Source organism: Branchiostoma belcheri, unplaced genomic scaffold (assembly GCF_001625305.1).
Source record: "Branchiostoma belcheri isolate BF01 breed outbred unplaced genomic scaffold, Haploidv18h27 scaffold21, whole genome shotgun sequence".
NCBI classification, from domain to species: domain Eukaryota; kingdom Metazoa; phylum Chordata; class Leptocardii; order Amphioxiformes; family Branchiostomatidae; genus Branchiostoma; species Branchiostoma belcheri.
Window position 1 is genome coordinate 624,468 of NW_017803602.1, and position 22,127 is coordinate 646,594.

Below are 22,127 nucleotides of genomic sequence, written 5' to 3' on the forward strand. Positions count from 1 at the left end.
GAAAGTCTTTGAGAGCAAGTTGTGCTAGTCCAGAGGTTTTAAACACGTCTATTATAATAGATGTGGTAGAGGTACTGAAAGATCAAAGACGATCCCACCGTCCACCCACAGCGGTTTTCAACACGACTCTTTTTCCTCCCCATCCCCCGTCCTCTTTGAAGGCGTGAATGATTGGTTCGTCTCATGCATGACTTGCCTGAAAAGAATGAAATATTTTTCACTCAAATTTTGCTTCTTCTATGGGCCTGGCCAACTGCCAGGCGTTGCTAAAAGCATTAGCCCAGTCTCCCTGAACTTTTCTATTCAAGCCGGGTCGCAGACTTCGATAACCGCGATCTTTAACAGTACTGACCTCCTTTTGTGCTAACAGTACACGATTTTGACCAGTGAGGTTAAACTAGATTGGAGGAGTCCTCCAGAACACGGGTATTGTTGTTTTCTTGTGTGAAAAATATTTTGCCACGTTCATAATTACTATCAGATACGTTGTATAAATATGATATTTGAATCGTGTGTGGACTTTATATTTTGTATTGCGAACATCAGAGGCAGCTCAGAGAAAACTGATAGATTAGGTTTATGTACTGTTGTAAACGCGCCATCTACCGATGTTTGACAAAACTTCGTGATACCTTTGTTCGTAAACCTTGCCCTTATCTAAACGTTGCCCTTTAGTTCGAAACGAAAACGTGTTTCAGAATTGTGTTAGAGAAGTGATGTAACACCTTACAGCCTATGTCAAGGTCCAGTCTTTTATCTTTCTACAAAGAGAGAAAGGATTGGGTGCATCGCGGTTGTTTTTCATACGGTACTTTGTATCTTAACAAGCATTACGTGCCTCAGCAAAAGCAATTTAAGTGTTTATCATGATCATGTAGCCGGCCGTGCCTAATGGACAGTTACATGGTAAAGTGTCAGTAACAGTATTAATCTCCGGTAAAACGAAACGGAACACGAATCCATTACGGGCCAAATTCATTCTATAACGTTATAACCAACGTAATCTTCCGACAATTTCACCCCACTTATGCTCTACACTATTATCGGTGGGGGAAAGATACTGGCATTAGAGTCTCGGATATGCAAATAACACACAGCATCTGTTATAGATCACCATGCAGAGAAAAGTACGTATACGTAAGACTTTATGCATGAATGTTTAATCTTTGTTGGCTTAACAGAAGAACGCTAATGGACACTCTGTGACATGTAAATCCAGATCTATGACGCAAAGGATTATATCTAGGGTCACCTTGAAACAAATGGGTCAATGAGCCAGATTTTCTTTGTACATTATTCTGGAGCTACTCCGGATATGCCTGTGATGTGTAAAAACAGCAGCAGCCAGCAGGATATGACGTTTTGGTAGTTTCCTTGAAAGGGTCTGTTAGGCCCCCTTAATTTTCTGCTGTATGGAGGTCGTTGAGTGACCACTGAGCGACCCGAAATTGTCTTTGAATGACGTGTTAACCACGGTGTAACAGTACGATTTAAGACATGAAAATACACAAAAGGTACAAAATGCACTTACAATGCTATCCTGCATGTCTGTTGCATTTACTGTATGAAGAAAATGTTTTCGTGATCATCTTTGTCTTTGCATGTGCATACAAAACCGATTGCGAGCTAGATTAAAGTCTGTCCATGGCCTCTATTTACATTAGATTATACATTGTATCACATAAGTGTTTCGTGTCAATGACCTTAAGGTCATTCTTCCTATTGCTGTGCAACCGTAATACTAGTAACCGTATACATACACACCGTATACATTAAACAATCGCGAAACGCCGACTTCGTGTATCTCTCATATTGATTGTGCATGGAAGGCAACAATTTAAATTGAGATTTACTGTTCGGAAGCTGAGTGTATCTGATAGGAGCTGCTAAACATTTTTACTAGCTCTGATTTTCTAGAAAAGTGTCTTCCTACTCTGAACAAGCGTAAAATCAGCACCAGCAATGTGTCTGATGGTAATATATAAACATTGCAAGTAGGGAATCAGTTGGCAGTGTGATAAACTTGCAAGCATAAAATTTTTCGGAATGTCAGGTAAGATATATGGGTCCTCACGGACATTTGGGCGTTTCTTTGCTTTATACTAATTAGCGTCTATATGTACATGAAATGGCAAGTCTGAAACGATTCTGTAAAGGGATGATGTGTTGTAATTCTATCCTTTACCGTGTTATGACAAAAGGCATTAAACCTTTTGTAAGTACGCTACGCAGCAGTATGAGGGATGAAACAGTACCTCGCCATGTCAGGTCGACAAGTATAACCGATTTCAGTCAAATTAACAGCAAAACATTTTATCTTACAAAGAAATAACACGAATCTATTGGATTTCATTTACGAAAATCGCACTATAGATCTTGAAATACATTTTTTTGTAGTTAAGTCTAATTACGGATTTCTCTGTGATGCAGGCGATATTACGTGTCTATTGCCGCAAAGTGCATGTGATTCCTGTTTATTTCCCTACAAATTACCTATATTCAAGACTGCAGCAATATGATGCAGAGAGCAATTATACGTGCTCATACCGACATAGCATCTATTTGTAGGCGTCTTGACGAACAGCTATGGCGACACATAGAATACTAATAAAGGGTAGTAAAAGTAGACCGTAAGTTATTACATGGTTAGTGTCTTTGGCGGCGTTGCCATTAAGTTACATTTCATGACTGCGCAAAGTTGTGGACTTATTTCTAAAAACGTTCACCAGTCCCTCATAAACAGCAGGGAGGGAAAACGGCTGAGGTCGGACGATCCAGGACCTAATATGTGGGGCGGGGGAGTATTTGGAAAATAGCCCTCTTTTATTAAGAGACACGTGATTTCTTGGCTGTGCCCCGTCCAACGTCAGCGTCTTTTATGTGATAGTTTAATGGGCATTTTGGGTGTATAGTGCATGTATAATATAATTAATCTACTCATGTCATTTATTACAGATATTGTTGTTCCGTTTTGAACTATTTGCTATCATTGATATTGTAGCTATTGTTCCTATTATCATGTACAGGTCTTTTGCATTGTGTGGTCTTTTGCATTGTGTGCGTCGACAGGTAAAGGAACCATAACATAAGCTATGGATGTATCTAAATGTGATTGCGAACACACACGAATGCCACTCCTATTGTATTGACATTCCGGTTTAGTACTGGTGGCTTACATGTTATGTCCCAGTCTTTAGATATACCTCCTCGCTTCTCTTCTAAGCTAGGATCAACCCACAATTCAGAAATTCACCGGCAAATAGCGCCTATTTCACAGCCGGTAGTAAAGGGCACGAAGGCTGCTATCAAAGCTTTCTCACAAATTAAAATTAGTGATATAGGGGGCCTTTTTCTATTCTGTTGTATTTGTGCAATAGGGGGACGCTAAGTCATTAGAGGTTCTTAATGGTCTTCACGTGAGATCAATCCCGCGGGATTTGGTGCCAGGTCATGAACTGTGTGCATCTGACTGCAGCGTTCTCTGACACTGGATGTGTGCGGTGGGAAAAATAATGAACATCACAAAAGGGAGGGTCTACAAAATAGTGTATAAGCAACCGTGCAATCTACATGTACATGTACATCGTGATAGAGCTATTTTCTAAACACTAGAATTTATGCCTTTGAAGCCCTCTTTCGCAGGATTCTTCCAATAACCATGTTGTGCCTAATTGTAGCTCAAATTTGTATTTACCGACGCTTAGTTCTTCATAAGGCAAGTCTTTCATTTGGAAGACTGATGAAGGGAAAACTGGCAGACACCCGCTGAGACGTGCGTCAGGTGTCGTATTGTTAAGGAATACACTCCTCTCATTGCTGTAATAAATACCACGGTTTCAAAAGTCATTAATCTCAATACAGTAAATGCCCCTCTGCTAGAAAATAATCCCGCGTTTCAGGTACTAAAGGTAGATTCCCCTGTGCACCTTAATCAATATGGATGTGCGTTGCCATGGCAACTCCCGCCCTCGCGGCGCTGATAAAGCCTCCATGAGACAAATTGGGGCTTGACAAAGAGCTGTCTTTATGCAGCCGTGTTAGTTCAATACGGTTGGTCCAATTTGTACAGCAATATTGTCTCGCCAGAAAACGTGTAAAGAAAATAGTGAGCTTTTTCAAATAACGTATGACCTGCTGTGGTTAATTTTTCCTCATTAACTTCAGCTAGAATGGATCGTAAATGTCTAGAATAAAGCCCCTTGCATAGATGCTGGTATAATATTGCGGCAAAGACAGGCTTGGCCACTCTTGATGGCTGCTCTGCATACCGGTGCACGATATAGCGAAAATACCTCTCAAACTACTTGAAGCACTTCGCCGTGCGGTTTCAATGCGGAGAAAAACTGATGGGTCACGATAAGAGTGACAGGAAAATTACTGCGTGATGACGGAAAATGTGGTCGCCTGGAAATTACATCATCATCCCGACATACAGCTTGCAAGCACGATGAGCAGACGGCGGGAGGGTCAAAGGTTACGTATGATTGAATTTCAAGCCGAGAGATAATCGGCGGGAATGCTCGGGGTCGGGACAGCGCTGCTTTCCTCGCCAAACATCACCGGGAACGCGCCATCGACACAACTTCCGAGCGCGGCACCCAATCAGCGAAACGATAAGGATACGCGGAGCACAACTGTATGGCGGAGAGTGTTCTGTTAAAGAAGTCACGTACAGCGGCTCAAGAGAAACGCTGGACCAAACCTGCGGGGACAGACTTCGTTTGGCAGCCCGTTACCGCTGCAAGATGCTCTGGTACAAGTGGGTTCTACTCGGCATGGACATCTTGACGTGTTTTTCTGTCTGGGCAGGTAAGAAATATAGAGTATTTATCTTATCAAGGTAAGCGGGTGTGCAAAACAATTCATGTGATATTTGGGAGAACAACAAAAGAATAAGAATAGAGCTGATAGGTATCATTTCATGGTGGTCGTTTCGGCTAAGCAGTTGATCGTCGACGTCATACATCATTTATGGACTCAGTCATGTTTTGTGGCGTTCTTTTGTCAGGGTGACTGGGTAAGCCTGTAGATATCTTATGCGAGCAGGTTAAACCTGTGTTATGGGCGATGCGGTAGGGTAAAGTGTGCACTCAGTATGCTCCTTATCATTCTGTGTGGGGTGGCAAAGTGGCTTGTCACGCGATGTTGTCTGAGGCTGCTGTTGTTGTTGTTGAATGTTGCAGTATATCTGCTGCGGGTCCAATTTGCGTCACTTTTACTACATAATCAAACATACATCACGTAAAATATTTGAAAAACACCTCCTCAAATGTGTTTGCACATTGAGGTTTATTTTTAAACCTCTTCGGCCGGGCCATTCTTTTTCATGATGTTCCAAAGACCATCGAAGCGCGCCGTTCCGTGAAGGGCACTCCAGGCCACGACGTTTACAAAAGCTCTTTTGCAATTTTCTACATCAACCCGTAAATGCCCATTGAACATTTGCACTATAGAAGAAAGCGAAATGTTGGGCTCTTTGTGTGCGGCAGAATGGGCAAAATGGACCCATTTCTTTCTGTCAATTCCTGGCGTCTTTTCCTTTCAAGCCTTTACGACTTTTGTCGACACAGCAACAACTTTCGGTCGAATGTATGAGGAAACACAACTCTGCCTTTTGACGGTCGACAGTGACGCACACATGTAGGTCCTTCTGCCCCGCTGTGTAATTAATTACAACACACCTCTGGGAACTTCGTACAATAGACCGATAATAACGACTTAATCAAATTCAACTTTCTGACATGTTCAAGCTTCTGAGTACTAACTAATTTGGCACACATCAATACTAAGCTGGCCTACATCTAATATAACCTGATGGTGTCCCAGAGAGATGTAGGACTGGTTTGAATACCAGTGTCGCCGAAGACATATTACTCGGCCGAGGTTTAATCTATCCTGGTATCCATTCTTTCGTGTATAATGAATACAAGGATAGGTAGTTCCCATACCGTTTATCTCACGAGGAACACCACCACCTTCGTTACATAAACAAACGCTTAGCACAAATAAGCCTTAGGTTATTCCCTAAGACAAGATATTAGGATGAATTATCATATGGCAAAGTATCCAAACAAGGAACAGTTGTCAACCTCCCTAAGTAATTACAGACTTAACCTACCCGCCGGACAGGACCAGAGAACTAATCTTAGGAAATCTAATGAAAACAAAAACATATAGATGCTTAATCCACAACATAGCAAACATTTTGCCGATTTTGTAAGAGGGTAACGTCTTGTGTGAAAACGTCCGTGCAATCTTATAGGTCAAGAAATAAATGTTATTTTGTTATGAATAATTCTGTAGTTCTGCAATTTTCAGTTGTGTTTATTTTTTCTCATTTGTTTGTCCGTCTTTGTTTCAATAATCATTGGTAGACAGAAACAACAGCATACAATCCACATGGGGCACTTTATTCTACAAAGTGCTGAAAGCATCCCCATGAATATTGTGACGAAGATATTATATTGATGTACACATGACGGACAGTCTGTGTCTCCGTTTGGTATACCAGGAGAGGACGATTACAATTATCGTTAGCCAGGACTGAAACCATTTGCGAGGGAAGCATTCCTGGTAATTTGTTAACAGGCTACTTTCTGCACATTACACGCAGGGATAATGCGTACAAACACTTCCAATTGAACCTGACATTTGCAAACTATTACGCCTAGGAACAATATCGCACAGCTACTATTACGACAAATTAGAGTCACAGTCTGTGAGGGAACTACAGAATTGTCAATTCCACAAGGCTAACAGCCTTTAATTCGTGAAAATGTTCATTGGGGCTTTATCTGACAAGAGTTTATTCAAGGACGTTAACATTCGTAAGCGAAGGATGCAATTCTTAATGGACCTCTTCTTTGCGGCTGGAACTGGATCGTCGTAAGTGCATAATATATACTCTGCAGCATAGACTTGGCCAATAGTTTGACATAAATCAAGACGATGAACGACAAATTTTATTCGTAAACTGTATCATAAGGAAAATTGTACTTTTTAACTGTATCAAAAATTTTCCAAACTTGAAAGCCTTTCATCATCATACATCATCAATTTTTATGCATATATTCAAATGGAATAACGCAATAAAACATTGCGTAGGTTGCATCAGGAGCGAGCTACTCTGATATAATGTAGCTGCATGTAGACTGTTCTCTTTAGGAAATGACATTCGAACAGGACACCTAAACCTACATTGTTCGCATATTTCACTTTAAAATTTATTTCAAAGTTTGTTTGCTATTTTCTGCGAAAATGTATATTTTGTGTACACATACGCCATAATATACATATATGGAAGCCATATCATCATCATCATCATGTCGGGCCAAATATATGACCTGGAATTTGGTAGCGTGGGCATGTATATGGGCCTTAGTCATATTTCAGTATGAAGTAATTTCATTTTCCCAATCTTTCTGTTTATGCTCCATCATATAAAAGCAAACTGACCATAAATGTGGTCATGGATGCCCTAAAGATCTGTTAATGATTCTTTCTGATGTACGTATACTATTTGAAATTCATTTAAGTTATCTGAAGATTATGGCTACTGTTGCAAAATGTATTCATAAGATTCACATTATACATAGACCACATGACCTAAAATTTGTACGAGAGATGGGAAAGTTGTAATGTGAAATATAAAGTCCATTTTGCATGGCCATATGGAGAGGGAGTGGTGATATGCAAGAAATAATGCTGCATTTGCTTGCAAATGTTGCTTTTCCTGCATCGATATCACCAACTATCCACTCAGTAGTAGACCATATTCAAGGCAGGTACAAATAGAAGTACAGACAAAAATATAACCATGTATTGTGTGAGTGTGTGTAGTGTGTGTGTCACAGTGGGTGACCTATTTCTGCTGTGTCTGTAATACCGTTCCAGACACGTCACACTCGTTATTTGTAGGAACCTCTAAGATAATTACCCGCCGAGTATATGGCACCTGCGTCTGTTCTCCGTCGGGCGACTCATTAAACAGGCAAACAAAAGTGGATGACAGAAATGCACTATTATTATTTATGCCCTCATTAAAGATAAAGGTATATGTGACGTATTATGGCTGCGCCATAGAGAAGTCATCAAGAGGCCATATTTGAAAAAAAAGTCTGAGTAGAAAGCAGTATACCCTGACCCTGAGTGGGTTTAGATCAACATGCAGCTATGACAGACTGTACCAATTGGACTCTTGATAAATGTCTTCATTTGAAAACGCTTTGACTAAAACTTTTAGAGTTGAAAAAAAAAGAAATGGCTCACGTTTTCTATACCTATATTGGTGGCGGGGAGTCGAAACTGCTTTTAAAGATAAGGTTTTCGTTCATTACTTATACAACGCTGTAAAAAGAAAAAAAATAATTTTCCAGTTAATACCTCAAATTAGAGAAAGAAAGGTAAAAGTGACTTAAGTAGAAATGACTATAATTAAATGAAGGATGGGTCGCCATGTCTTCTAAAGGCAAAGTTATCAAATGTGGGGGTTAATAATTTAGCGATCTCATGATGATATTTTCTTATAATCCATAAAGAATCCTACAGTAACGTGTCTGTGGATCCCGTCTGACAGCCTGTCCCAGCCGAGCTCCTGTCTGATTGATAGATGTGACCCTTCCCCTTTGACAGCATAGTGCATGCATAATGGATGATGTTTTGTCTTGCCTTGACAGCTCACGCCCTTAAGATGCTTTGACCCTTGAATAGCATGTTAACCATTATCAGACTCAACCATCTCGTGATTATCTGCTTCTTTCACTGTTTATTGTGCTGGTGGTTGATCCCTCCCAAGGCCTTCATGAATAATTGATAACACCCTTTCCGTCCTCACCTTTTGAAGGTGAACATTTTACATTCAGAAACAATCTGACCTTGTTGAATGCGGAACAACCACATCGTTCGGGCAGATCATGTTGGAAAACATGTTTTTTTTGTAGCGGATTAAAGGCGGGCATGTGAATAGCGCGTAAAGGAACACCGACTATCAGTCACGACTTGTTGCAACAGAGAGTGCAATGATCGCGAGACAAGACAGAACGAATTGGGTATCATCGTGGCGCAAACTACTACTAATTGGTCCACAGACTTAACGTGTAGAATTTCCTGGGTAATTGGTCGGCTCATGCGCGACCTCTGACTGAAACGCCACAGGTTTCAGACAAGCTGGCTCTGTCGATGCCTACTTAGAATTCATAACTTAACTACGCTTCTTACGCTACTGCTAAACGTTTTTAATTGGATTCACTAATAATATATTTAGTAGGCCAGGGATCGCGCTGCGACAGCCAATTTTATGTGTGCCCAATGTACAATTGATATGGCTAAAGATATGAAAGTATGATTTGAAAGAAAAAAGCACAGAAACCGTAAAAAAAAAAACATCGTTCGTTGAGCGATCTGACACATCTTTGGTCGCCATACGGTCGCAGTTTGGACATCTGCAACAGACCATAATCTGGAATGCAATGATGTTATTTATCAGTCTCTTTGTTCGGCCTTGTATACTCTAGTAGGCAGAATCTTAATTTGTTGATCAGGCCCAATGGCTGACAACTTGTAAGTTTTATATGTTCAAAAATATACTTTCATTGATTCCCAAGATAGTCTATTGCCAGCTAACAGATATGTCCAGATGGAAATTATCTATATGTTTGCACTGAATGAATATATATATAGAAAGAGACGAAATTACCAGGATTTAGCCAGGCGAGGGTCGGTGAAACCTCTCCCTTTCCGAGAATGCTCGACGCTGTCGCCACACTTCATCACATGTCACCATTGCACCTGTACGCGATGTAATCACCAGGAAAAAGCAATTTGCAGAGGTTGTCTATGGCATGGGGATGGGAAACATGACTCAAAATCCCATTACCCTCCCTTGAGTATCATTATGCCACGGGCCCAGAAGTCAATCCCTTTTCCAAGAACCCCGGAAGGAGGCAATGATGAAAGTTTCGCCAAGTCATAGCCCTATCTTTCAAAATCAAACTCCACTCGAATGTCTTAAACTTTTTAAAACATGAACATGAATAGCCTATCTCTAGCGAAGTTATCATGATAACTTAGTGGAAAGTGCAATTATTTCCCAACCAACGGTGAAGATTTCCTGTTATGAATGTCATGTTTTCGAGAGGCGACGCCTGCATTAGAGAATGTAAGTTATGCTTCAATCTTAGCTCCAATGAGATTTTATACCTATACATTTATCAGTAGAATTGGTTCACAAATCTGCGCACACTCGACAAAAATAGCTCAATCAGTATCCGGACAGGACTTTTGTCGTCTTGTTAGACACCTAATGAATTTGACATGCTGCCAAATACTGCTGAGCTAGCTATTCGACGCGGGATTTATATGTTCATGAAATTGGTTGGGACACATATTTGTTTGTCTAACTCAGTTCACAGCAGTGATTTTTTTAGCAATATTGTAAAGCATGGCCCGCGCGAGAAATACGTACATGATTATTACAGCTTACATGTTAAAACGTGATCAGCTAGCTACATGTATATAACAGTCTAACCACGTACATGGCTGGGCGTAGTTCAAACATGTTTCCGAAAAGATACGTCTTCTCCTGACAAGTAGACGATATTTGACCACCATGCATAGATTTTTGCGATGACATAAGATAAAACTGACGCCTGTGACGTGATGGTAAAAAGATGTTATAGTAATATCTAATACCCGTCATGCTGCATAGTTTCTTGTATCTTTCATCACTTTCTGGCACGGAAGTTTTGTTTCGGGTGGCTGAGCCGTGGGTTTGTCTGTCTTTCTGTTCTAATTAATAATAACCTGTTGCATGGCGGGTGGGAGGTGGTTTCGACAGTTGATGGAGAGGGAGGCCATCATGTAGGTGACTCTTCATGCGCATGTGGAAGAATTCCGGAAGTGATATAATAACCCGATTGAATTACATCACCTACACAGTACACAAAAAGAAAAAAAAATATCGAATCAGGTGGTCAGGTCACGAAAACCTAAAAGACTTCTCGGGAGTCTGGAATCTCTTCTTCTCCTGAGACGCTGGGGGTATTCGCTACCGACTTCAACTTGTCACACAAGCGTTTCCACTTATATTGGAATTTATGAAGCAATTCGACTCATGGAACACAAAGGTTCATGGCCGGATGTATCGTGAGATTCAGATGTTCTCAGTTGCAAAATGACGTCAATTTACCATCGCGAGCTTTCAGTTCTCATATCGCCATTTTAACGTTATGAGGCAAACTGCCATTTCAACTAAAAACACGTTTCTTTTATACGGCAAAAAATCGATGCAGATTTAAAGTCAGCATCACACCAAATCAATGCAGATTTACTCACTGGCGATTTATTGTACCGTTGACAAATTGATGCGCGTATTGGTTGGGTGTGATAAGGGATTGGTTCCAGTTCCAGATTTACAGTGATATATACAAGACGATTTTCAAGGTAAAAATAGAACTTACGAGCATTAATATTGTCAGACTAACATATGTATCATAGTGAAACAAATTTAAACATCCAGATGCTTAATGCGACATAAATATGACTTTAGTCAAAATAAGTTTAAATGTATCTTCAAACACATTATTTGCTCAACATTTCATAAGTGCAGGGAAATGGTCTTGCTGAGGAAATCAATCAATCATAAGTTTGAAAAAGAAATACGGACATATGACCTCAAGATTTCCATTCCACAAGACCACACATATGAAGGATCATATTCACTTCGTCGGGATCAACTACACCGTGACCTGAACTCTAAACGAAATGTAACAATTTTCCTCCTAGCACTATAGCAGGAAATTGAAAGCTGTGCAAATTCCTGGAAGTGCTTTCAACTTTCAGAACCTGACTTACCCATGACTTATGACGTAACCAACATCGCAAATCCCTCATCTTGCGAGTATTCATCGCAAAGATATGTTATCAGTGAAGGTCTTCCACACGAAGGATGTACATAATGAGAAACACATTTTATCACCATGCCCAACAAATGACCTTCTAGATCTTTCATAAGACCTTTCAGTTATACAGACCACCTGAGTGTGGCCTGTATAAAACCATGTACGCTTTTTGTCACAAACTAACTGCAATAAACACTTCATATATTTACTTCCGGGTATAGAAATGCTGTTTTGGGTGGCTGAGCTGTGGGTTACGTTGTGTGTCTGTTTTTCCGGACAGAGTAAGTTGATAGCGCGTGTGTAAGAGGGAAGGTTAACGGGCAGAAAAGCAGGAGATCCGAATGTCAGAAATGAGAAATTGGCTGAACTTACAGTCACGAAAACACAAAATAATTGCCTGGTATCAGGAATCTCCGATTTCGTGTAACAGTTATGAATGTTTTGTGCTCTCTTGTAGGACCAATACCAACACCTTCGACACGCAGCATTACCAGACATTCCCACTGGGAGAGCACCACAAGGAACAGCCATAGCGTGACTGCCACCAGAAACAGCCACAGTGTGACTGCCACTAGGAAAACTCACAAGGAGAGCACCACGGGGAACGGCCACAGGAAAGGGACACCGCGGAGAACAACGCCCAAACACGAACTTCCTCTTGCAGCCAAAAGAACACATCACTCCACAGACTTTACCTCCGAGGACTTCATCACGATCCCGAGAAGAGATCTGCCGCAGATGTGTGAGAAGTTGAGTCGAGACTCCTCTGCCTACCCCGACACCCGGTCCCACCCGCCCGTGTTCCTCCCACTGGAGGCTACTGCCCCTGGTAAGTATCACGGCTGTGCTGTTAGTGTTACACCCGCTTTCCGCTAGTGGCTGCGACCGCCGGGCGACCGATGCCAACCAAAGATCCTACAGTTTCCTCAGCGAAAGTCATGAACAAAAAATGAATTCTTTTACTTTTGTGTGTTCAAAATTGTCTAAATAATGATTTTCCATCATATTCTAATTATAGAGTAAAGGGTTACAAAAATCCAATTTTGGTCGCTCAGCGATCGCCGTGTAGTGGAAGGGGGGGGGGGGGCGTATCGACGCCACAATATAAAATGATTCTCTTGTTTTATCGGGCAATCACCCCAACCCCCACCTAGAGGTCTTAACTTCTATATGCCAATTACCCTGTATACCCTAAAGGGTACTGTAGGGTGATCATAAATTTTACTTGCTCATTTGATTATTACGCCAATTAAAACCCCAAAGAATATGAGATTCTCTCCGAAGGGAATGAGAAAATTAGTCCAAAGTTTACTATCAACATTGGCAGCCCGAAGCTAACCAACTCACCTGATAAACTGTAAAGTGGAATATATTCCAGTCGCTGCAATAGAATAGTAAACATCATACAGAACTTTAAATACTCTATTTACATGCCCATAAGTGATTTGTCTCATTTTTCGTTAGAACATTTAAGATCGCAGTCTTAAGGAGAGGAACACACATCCATTACCAACACCTGGGTTTATACAATCAAGAATAATAAATGATTGTTGGGAGTTAGGGATTATTGTATTAGTATATCATCTATCATTTGTGGTCTAATTACTTCAAAGTTAGATCGTGCAGATAATATAGAGAACCTGCCATTGTGAATGGGAATCGGGTTTACATTGTCTATTGTATCCAGAATCGCGTATCTTGTCCTGTGCCTGAATGCGTTAGGGCCAGGATCAGGCACGGTCTTGGATTGTCTCCGAGCGTATCCGAGAACGCGGATGTGTGTGCACGGTTTTGGATACGCGTGAACTATCCAGAACAGTGCTGCTGAGCATGGTTCTGGTCGGATAAAGCATGGCGCTGAATACAACAGTGTCATCTTGAACAAGTCAGTTTGAAGTTTCGTCCCTGTCATGGTCTTACACCTACTCACAACCGTTTTCCGCGGTTGCTTATCAGCCAACATAAATAGCCACCAGCTTTATAATCCCAAAGCCTATCTCAACGGTAATTGGGCAGCTAACGCACGATGCATTTTCCACCGCCGACGCGCAAAGTGGATCCTGGCTGGGTTTTAACACAAGTACATTCCATTAGAGACGGTGCCTTGTGAATTTGCAGGGAGCTTGTAAAATGAACTCAATTCTGTTTGCCATACCTTCAAGGCAAGTATGGACAACAGAATGTCCATCGTCTAAACTCTGTGTAAAAACATACATTAGCTTATCACACATATTTCTAGCATTACCCATTTACACATGTTTTTAAAATGTATGTTATATTCAAAAAGATGTATGAAAACATTGAAAGTGCATACACGACCTTTTGACAGTGTTTCTTCATAGTAAGGAACCATTTTCTAAAATACATAATAGCACACAGAGGAAAGATGCGTAGACGTATTTCCCCTGTTGTGTGTCCTGCATACTGATTATATAACGGTGCTGTGAGATCGTGGTGCACCTATCATGTGCCTCCATCTTGTTATTGAGGTATGTAGGTAATAATCACAATCAGTTCCGGGGATCTGTGTTTGGATATTTGTATTTCAAGATAGCTATCTTAATTACTATGTGTGTCGACTTAGTCTCTAATTTTCAATAAAGTAGGTGCATACTTACCTCAGGTGCCAAATACATTATTGAATGAATGCTTGCATGCAAGTGAGTTGCATGGGAATATCTAAAAATTGTACTAATTGTAACCGTGAATGATTTCATCATGTTGGTGAATGATTGAACATCAAAGTTCTTTATTTACAACCAGTGATCGTCTACCTGTCATCTCCATAAGGGCAATTATGACTGGTTTACTGTGCACTAAAGTTAGATGTTGCTTGTTCGCTGTGCAGTGACGCTAGGTGTTGCTGCTAACAATGCAGTCATTAAGTAATTCTGACGTTCATAGATGTAGTTGCAACAATAGTGAGATATGCGGTTTCAAATGTAAAACATTGCTATATACAATATATGCTGTTAACCAACAATCCTGAGCTAACGAGGCCCCAAATTTTTTACTAATTGTTGTTTAGTAATCATGATCTGTAGCGTTATTTGATTCGACACATTTTTCTTCGATCACATGGTTTTCATCGTCAAAACTATTTTCAATATATGAACAATGAATGAAAGATACGAGGTAATTAACTAATAAGCAAATATAAATTGTGTGAGTAAAATGTTGTATTTCTCATTAAAACGACTTCTCATAGACGGTTTATGAAAATAGAACACTTATGTGTATTTATGGAATCTTGTAAATGATAGAGAAAACTTTTGTACATCGTTGCATCGGATGTTGTTCAAATAATGCGAAATTTATGGCATCATTTGCGGCTATCTAAAAACACGTTATTGAACATAGCAAATACCCTGACATCCAAGGAGCTATCACATTAGTCTTCATCAATTATAATATGTGTTAGCCTAGCATGGCGCCTACATTGTTACGGCTGATCAAAGAGAGACGCGTCGCACAAACCACATTTTGAATAAATATGAAAAATTTCATAATAAAACATACTTAATCGTGATGTAATACGATGCCCAGATTAAGCATGTGATAATGTCTGTATGAATTTTTACGGGAAGGCAAAGTAATTTGATAACATACATGTAAACCTTTTACTATTGCTACACAACTTGACAAGAACGACGTTGGAATTTCATTTCGTGCGGCGGTACGGTATTGTCTGTGATATCATATCAGCATGGGGATGGTTGCTTGCACGGGGCGTCGTGATTCATGAATGATATATTTCACACCCAACATTGTGCTAGTTGCATATCTCGCTCTGTTTGTAGGCAAGGTAGGTATCAGCAACACAAATTGGATTTATTCTAAATCCTATTAACGTCTGTCTGAACGCAACAAGATCGGTTCCTGTTTTGTATCGCCACAACACCTTCAAAATCTTTGTAGCGATTTAAAAATGTACTGGTGTGAAGAGTTTTCCAAAATGCTACCGGATAGTGCAGTGTACCTAAGCTAAACATCAGCAGATATATTTTTCGATTGAATAGTGGCTGGGAGGTGATTTCAACAGTTGATTGTAGAGAGGTTACGCCTCAAGTGGGTAGTGTATATGGACGAATTCAGAGAGTAGTGTAATACCCGATTAAATTACATCATATACAATCTACTAGTACGGAGGTCTGTAACCTCGGATTTCCGTTTAATTATGATATACAGCAAACAGCGAACAATCTCGGACGGTCGCTACAGTACATTTGTCTGCATACGCGCTGATCGTGGTTTCAGCTGCTGCAGACATTTGGCGCTTGCAAGAAACCTTACCTAACCTTCACAAGCCTGACTGACACTGGGTCAGGCTACCCTACCCCGCCTCGCCGGGCTTGGCGAGGACAGGCTGACCCAGTGGCGGTCACCGGTGATTGATGTGAACAGGACACCTCTTATGTGGTGCCTGATTAACGGCGTGGGTAGGCCCTGATTGATCGGAGATAGCAAAGCAATTAGATGCAACAAATTAGAGAAGGATGAATTTGATTTTGATATTTGATGAATAGCTTGTGTCACATTCGTCTTACGTTGCCGTACGATTTTGATGCCGTAGCATTTTCCAACTGGCTGTGACAGAATAAATCACCGACAAGGATCAGAGATAAAAAGACAACTAAATTTTGCACGACTCATGTACGTCACGATTATCTCTCTCAGTTTGCGGCCGTACGACGATCGTGCGATTAATGCGACCGTATCACTGATAAAGATTAGCACTCAATCATGTCAATGATGTTTTTGGGGTGTTGTGATTCAGGGCGCTGATAATGCCATTGTCTTCATTTCGTCGAGGCCCGTTAAATTTTGGGGAAGTTTCGCCAAGTTTCGTACAGCTTGGCAACTAAAACTTTCATAATGAGAAAATAAAAAAGCGTTTGGCAACGGTATGGATTATATCACACAGGAAATATGTAGTTTTGAATGTAACTGATGAAACTGCAGGCACTCGTGTGACCATTTATCAGCTAAAGTTATGTCGATATGTACGCTGCGAGCTGTGAAAAGAATTGTATCGGAAAGGTCACACGTACATGTGCCAAAGACCCTAAGAAACGTGTGATGTACACATTTGTGACGGATATCGATATTAAAGAGAAATATTCGACGCGGCCGCCTTTCAAACCTCTCATTATATAGATGCAAAAGGAAATCAGCAATATCACATCCGCACCATTCGACCTCACATGGAAGTCAAAGAGGTCAATCACTGAGCACGTCGATCATACAATGGGCACAGGTTTGACACTTCTTGCCGATTTCCGCTGATTAGAGTACCTTAATTATCACTGGGCATTTTGAACACGCGTCACAGCGGCCTTTAAAGTGTTGATGTACCTCGAGCTCGCAGACTAGGCACAGGATTTCATGCATAAGAGTCGTGTTGGATGACACACACGCTTTCGATATCTAGTCTGGAAGCTTGATCTTTTAGTTATCAGTAAGCTCGTGACAATATGTTTGTCACCAATAACGTAGTCCTGATGTATATTTCTGTTTTATCACAAGCCACGACGACACTTCAAGCGACATCGCCAATGCCAGGCGCAACCTCCTCTAAGTTTGGATCAAGTACGCCGTGGGTGGACGACTTGGGTGGCAAGAGACACTTCCGAGTTGTAACTGTACTGGTAAGTAAAATTATCTTACTTAAATTTGTATTAAAAATAAACAAAACATAATTCTGGTAATTCTGTATCATTCCTAAATAGACACATGCATGACCTTTTTTGTCCTTCAGGACTCGCCTTTCACAATGGTGGAGAAGAATGAGTCCGGAGGGTATCGGTACGTAGGGTTCTGTGTGGATCTTATCAACGCCATAGCGGATCATCTAGGCTTTACGTACGAGCTGTACGAACCGCCAGACGGCCAGTACGGAGCGGAGAAAGACGACGGGACGTGGTCTGGCATGGTGGGAGAGCTCATCTCCGGGGTGAGACAACTACCTGTGACATTTTGTGTTCCGATTTTGAAATAATGACAACCTCTTTAGAAAATGGATGTTTGCGGTTACTGCATCACCTTGAACTTAGTGACTTGACATCAATTCTGCATCAAATTTTACATCAGCGGGCAAGATAAAGTATAAAACATGACCTTAGATCTTAATCTACCCCCTGCCTGTTCTGTAGCACATCGCCGCCCTTTTGTGTGCTTTTGTCATTCCCTCTTTTCTCTGTGCCAGTATTCTTTCTCTTGTAAACACTACCACACCCTTTTGTTTGGTTCGTAATAAATAGTTTGCTTTGTTGTTCTATCCCTGTCTGTATTAAGTATAGAAGCTATGTTAAAATCTGTATATAGGCTTGAATTTACATCGAATATCAATTTTATATTACTGAAAATGCACAGATTATCTTTGTACATCCTATTCCATCACAGCTGAGATATCTTGGTTCGTCTTATGTAGACTGATGTCCTGACTATGTTTTTCCTTTTCCCATGACAGCGGGCTGACATTGCTCTCGCTGCAATGACAATCAGTTCAAAACGGGAGAAGGTCATCGACTTCACTGCTCGGTATATGGACTATGGTACTGGCTTAATCATGAAGAAGTGAGAGATTTTTCTTTCTGAATATGTTCTTTACGAAAAATGTCCATTATTTGTTCCAAACGATCAATACCATGGGTGTCCCCCTCCCGCTGATAAAGCTTACTCTTTTGTGTAATCAATCTATGCCTGCCTGATCATCATTTCTATATATATTATGAATATTTGATTTCAAGAATACAGATATCATCTAGTGCGTACAGTATATCGTATTTCTATGCCAGATTCACATTCACTAGATCAACAGTGATCAGTTTTAACTCGTACTTGCTGCAATGTTTTAGCACTCTTTGAATTTCGTGGGGGAGACCCCGCAGTGAGGATGCCATGTATCTTACAAGCCCAATTTGTTACCAATCAATAAACATCTGTAAACAGTCACTGATACACGATGTACATGTACGGTACAACGCCAGTTTGACTATGGTCTATACTCATCGGTTTATTTGTTTCATCTAGACCCAAAGAAGGCAGCCGAGAGCTGTTTGCATTCTTCCTACCGTTCGAGATGACCGTCTGGATCGGAGTCATGGCCTCCATTTTCGTTGTTGCGGTTCTGCTGAGTCTCACAAGTCTCGTGAGAGTCAAGTTGAATCTCGTGGATCACTCTCGGCACGAAAATGACGCCGATTTCGATCTAAGAAACAGCGCTTGGTTCTCCTACGCGTCACTTCTGAGAAAAGGTTAGTGGACAGGGAGCTAAAATATCTCATGCTAAGTTCAGATAACAACACTATGCTGTCCATTGAGTATCCTACTGAATCATGGCGCCGCTGGTGCTTCAGGTGCTAGTGGCGCCCTTTTTTTGCAGTCTAATGTAAAATTCCCAGTTACAACAGTAACGTAGCTTTTATCTTTATCATACGGTGAGTGACGCTTGTTGAAGAAGTATGCAGGCAATCTGTACACGTCAGCCCTGCATTACTTTTATATGGGAATGACATTTGAGTGCAAGGTCCCTAATAAGACATCACAGGGCAACGGTAGTCATATTGACTCAAAAGTTGTTCCTCGGTCCTCAGAGAACGTTTATGGCTGCCGGCTTCTAAAGAAATGATTCAATTTTGTATTGAAATGAAAACAAAATCAATCATACGAACTAAACAACATTCATCATTCATCAACATCAGTAAGCGTTAATCAGGTGATCAACTTAGAACAATCAAATGCAACATTGTTTGAAATCAACGTTGATCCTTCAATTAAAATATATGTTGTGCGTTCAACACTACGAATGCTAAATATTAAGATGAATTAACCTTGATTTTTAGAATTTTTACACGTTCAAAGGGTTAATGAGAGTTGTCTTATATTAATGAATGAATGGATTTTCAAGACCCTTATTGTACGCAAATACCCACTGGGTTCAGTACAGGTCACATGAAAGACGTCACAGTTTGCAATGAATATATACAATGTACAAGCTAGTGCTAATTCTATGTACTATGGACATATAGTCTAATAATTACGATAATTTGGCTTCTTCTCGCTTTTTAGTAACGATGTAGATATAAGTACAGATGTGTTTTATAATCGAAGGTTTGATTAATATTCTGCAGGTGTTGAGCCTCAGCCGAGATCAACCCCAAACCGTATCCTAGCGGGTGCCTGGTGGCTGTTTGGTCTCATCGCCATCTCAACCTACACGGCCAACCTCACGGCCTTCCTGACCGTCAAGAGACTGGAACAGCCGATCAGATCCGTGGACGATCTGGTCAAACAAACAAAAATCAAATACGGCATCCCGAAGGGCGGGAGCACATACGCCTTCTTCCAGGATCAACAAAGTAGGTCGTCATATTCTTTGCAAACATGTTTTGACTTCTATGATCTCCCATACTGCTTTTTGTACGAAGTTTGCAGATGACTTGTCATGTGGGTATTATTTAGATATAGGTATAACAGCTTGGTCCCTCTCGTGAGTTATTGCCAGTGACAACCGACAAATTTGTCTGTAAAATGGCAGCCGAATTTTGTACGTTTTGTATTTTGCATATCCACGACCGTCCCAAGAATACCTTCTGCAATCGTACAATGCTCGTACGATGACGATGAACGGTCCCTAAAGGATTAGAATATTTTGTTGTGTATTCAGCCACAGGTACAGTCTATGAACTGATGTGGAACTACATGAACGCAGAGGAAACCATGGTGAGGAACGTTCTGGAGGGGATAAAGGAAGTAAAGGAGGTGAGAAGAATATAAGAAGAATGTAAGACTCCAGCTGATGTCCATTCGGATCAAAGAACACTCATGTACGATATGTATGCCTGTTAGACAGTTGCTCTACATCGAAGAGCTTCCACTGACGTTGTTGATTTATGTTGAGACATTACATTGTATCTAGCCAAGAGATCGTTCCAGTCCAATAGGGGCTGCACGAGCAACCTCCATGGAGGAGCTCTGCGGAGCTCCTCCATGGAGGTTGCTCGTACAGCCCTCCGCGATACCCCCCGCAGAGCTCTGCGCCTAAAGAAGTCAATTCGTTGGTTGGCGTCGCTGTTCAGTTTTACTTTCACCTCTTTGCGCTCTGCGCTCAAAACAAGTCAATTCGTTATGGCTGGCGCCACAGGTCCAGTTTTGTATAGAGCTCTTGGAATTTTAAGCCAGTTCAATGTGACTACTAGGCTTTGTAACGTACCAGGGTACCGCAGAGCTGGCTATTGCTGCTCTGACAGGTCGGGTTCAGTCGGTTTCAAGCTTGCAGTCAATAGCTCTGCGCCGAAACAAATCAATTCGTTGGTTGGCGTCACCGCTTATTTTTGGTTAGACCCTTGTGAGCGGTTCAGTTTTGCTTTCAACTCTTTGCGCTCTGCACTTAAAACAAGTCAATTCGTCATGGCTGTCGACACAGGTTCAGTTTTCTATAGAACTCTGAAGATATCAAGTTAATTGAATATGACTATTAGGCTGAACAGCCAGTACTCTGTCACAAATAAAGACTTCGTCACGCAACTCTGCACAGGACTGCTCGCTCAACTCTCCGTCAGCTCTGCGCCAAAACAAGGCAATTCGTTGGAGCGCAAAGAGGTGAAAGCAAAACTGAACGGTGACACCAACCAACGAATAGTCAAGTCAAAGTTTATTGCACAACGATTGTCACGGGTACAATGTATGGCAAATGATAAGATTACTAGTTGGTATGTGTCTAACATAATGCTATATATATGGTCAACGGACATTGTATCTGACAGAGTATTATAAATAGCTACTGGCTAGAGAATATTTCGACTCTACATGTACATTCTACATTACGCTAGACTATACACATGAAGGGTACAGTGAGCAGTTGTACCTAATTATACTAAACATGTTCTATGGCTACTAAACAGTGTATACTAAGTTACTTGCCAGGAATGTTAAGATTCTACATACAAATGCTACGAAACGCTATACTATATACATGTAGTTGATAAAAAATTCAGTGACTCTACTTATACAGCTATTCTAAGATGTCTTTTTTTCATGGCATTATAAATGTATTGACCTATATATATATACAGAAAATGTGTTTGGACATGACATAAGTATATGGAACGTCTCTCTAGATGTGTTGGGTAATGTTTTAGCAGTCTTACATCGGATCTTCTGCATTAATTTGTGTCTCTCTTCGTCGTATGTGGGGCATGTCATCAGAAAATGATATTCGTCTTCAAC

General features: G+C 40.9%; 1 protein-coding gene across 1 annotated transcript in view; it reads left to right on the plus strand.

The window, feature by feature from the left end:
- The first annotated feature begins 4,514 nt into the window (after positions 1-4,514).
- LOC109469682 (glutamate receptor ionotropic, delta-1-like) overlaps positions 4,515-22,127 on the plus strand; it is a 24,535-nt gene continuing 6,922 nt past the window's right edge. The window contains exons 1-8 of the mRNA XM_019768237.1: positions 4,515-4,809; positions 12,355-12,726; positions 17,424-17,545; positions 17,656-17,850; positions 18,367-18,473; positions 18,930-19,153; positions 20,030-20,257; positions 20,566-20,660. Of these exons, the coding sequence (XP_019623796.1) occupies positions 4,746-4,809; positions 12,355-12,726; positions 17,424-17,545; positions 17,656-17,850; positions 18,367-18,473; positions 18,930-19,153; positions 20,030-20,257; positions 20,566-20,660 (1,407 nt within the window). The 5' untranslated portion in view covers positions 4,515-4,745. The remainder of the gene's footprint in view (positions 4,810-12,354; positions 12,727-17,423; positions 17,546-17,655; positions 17,851-18,366; positions 18,474-18,929; positions 19,154-20,029; positions 20,258-20,565; positions 20,661-22,127) is intronic.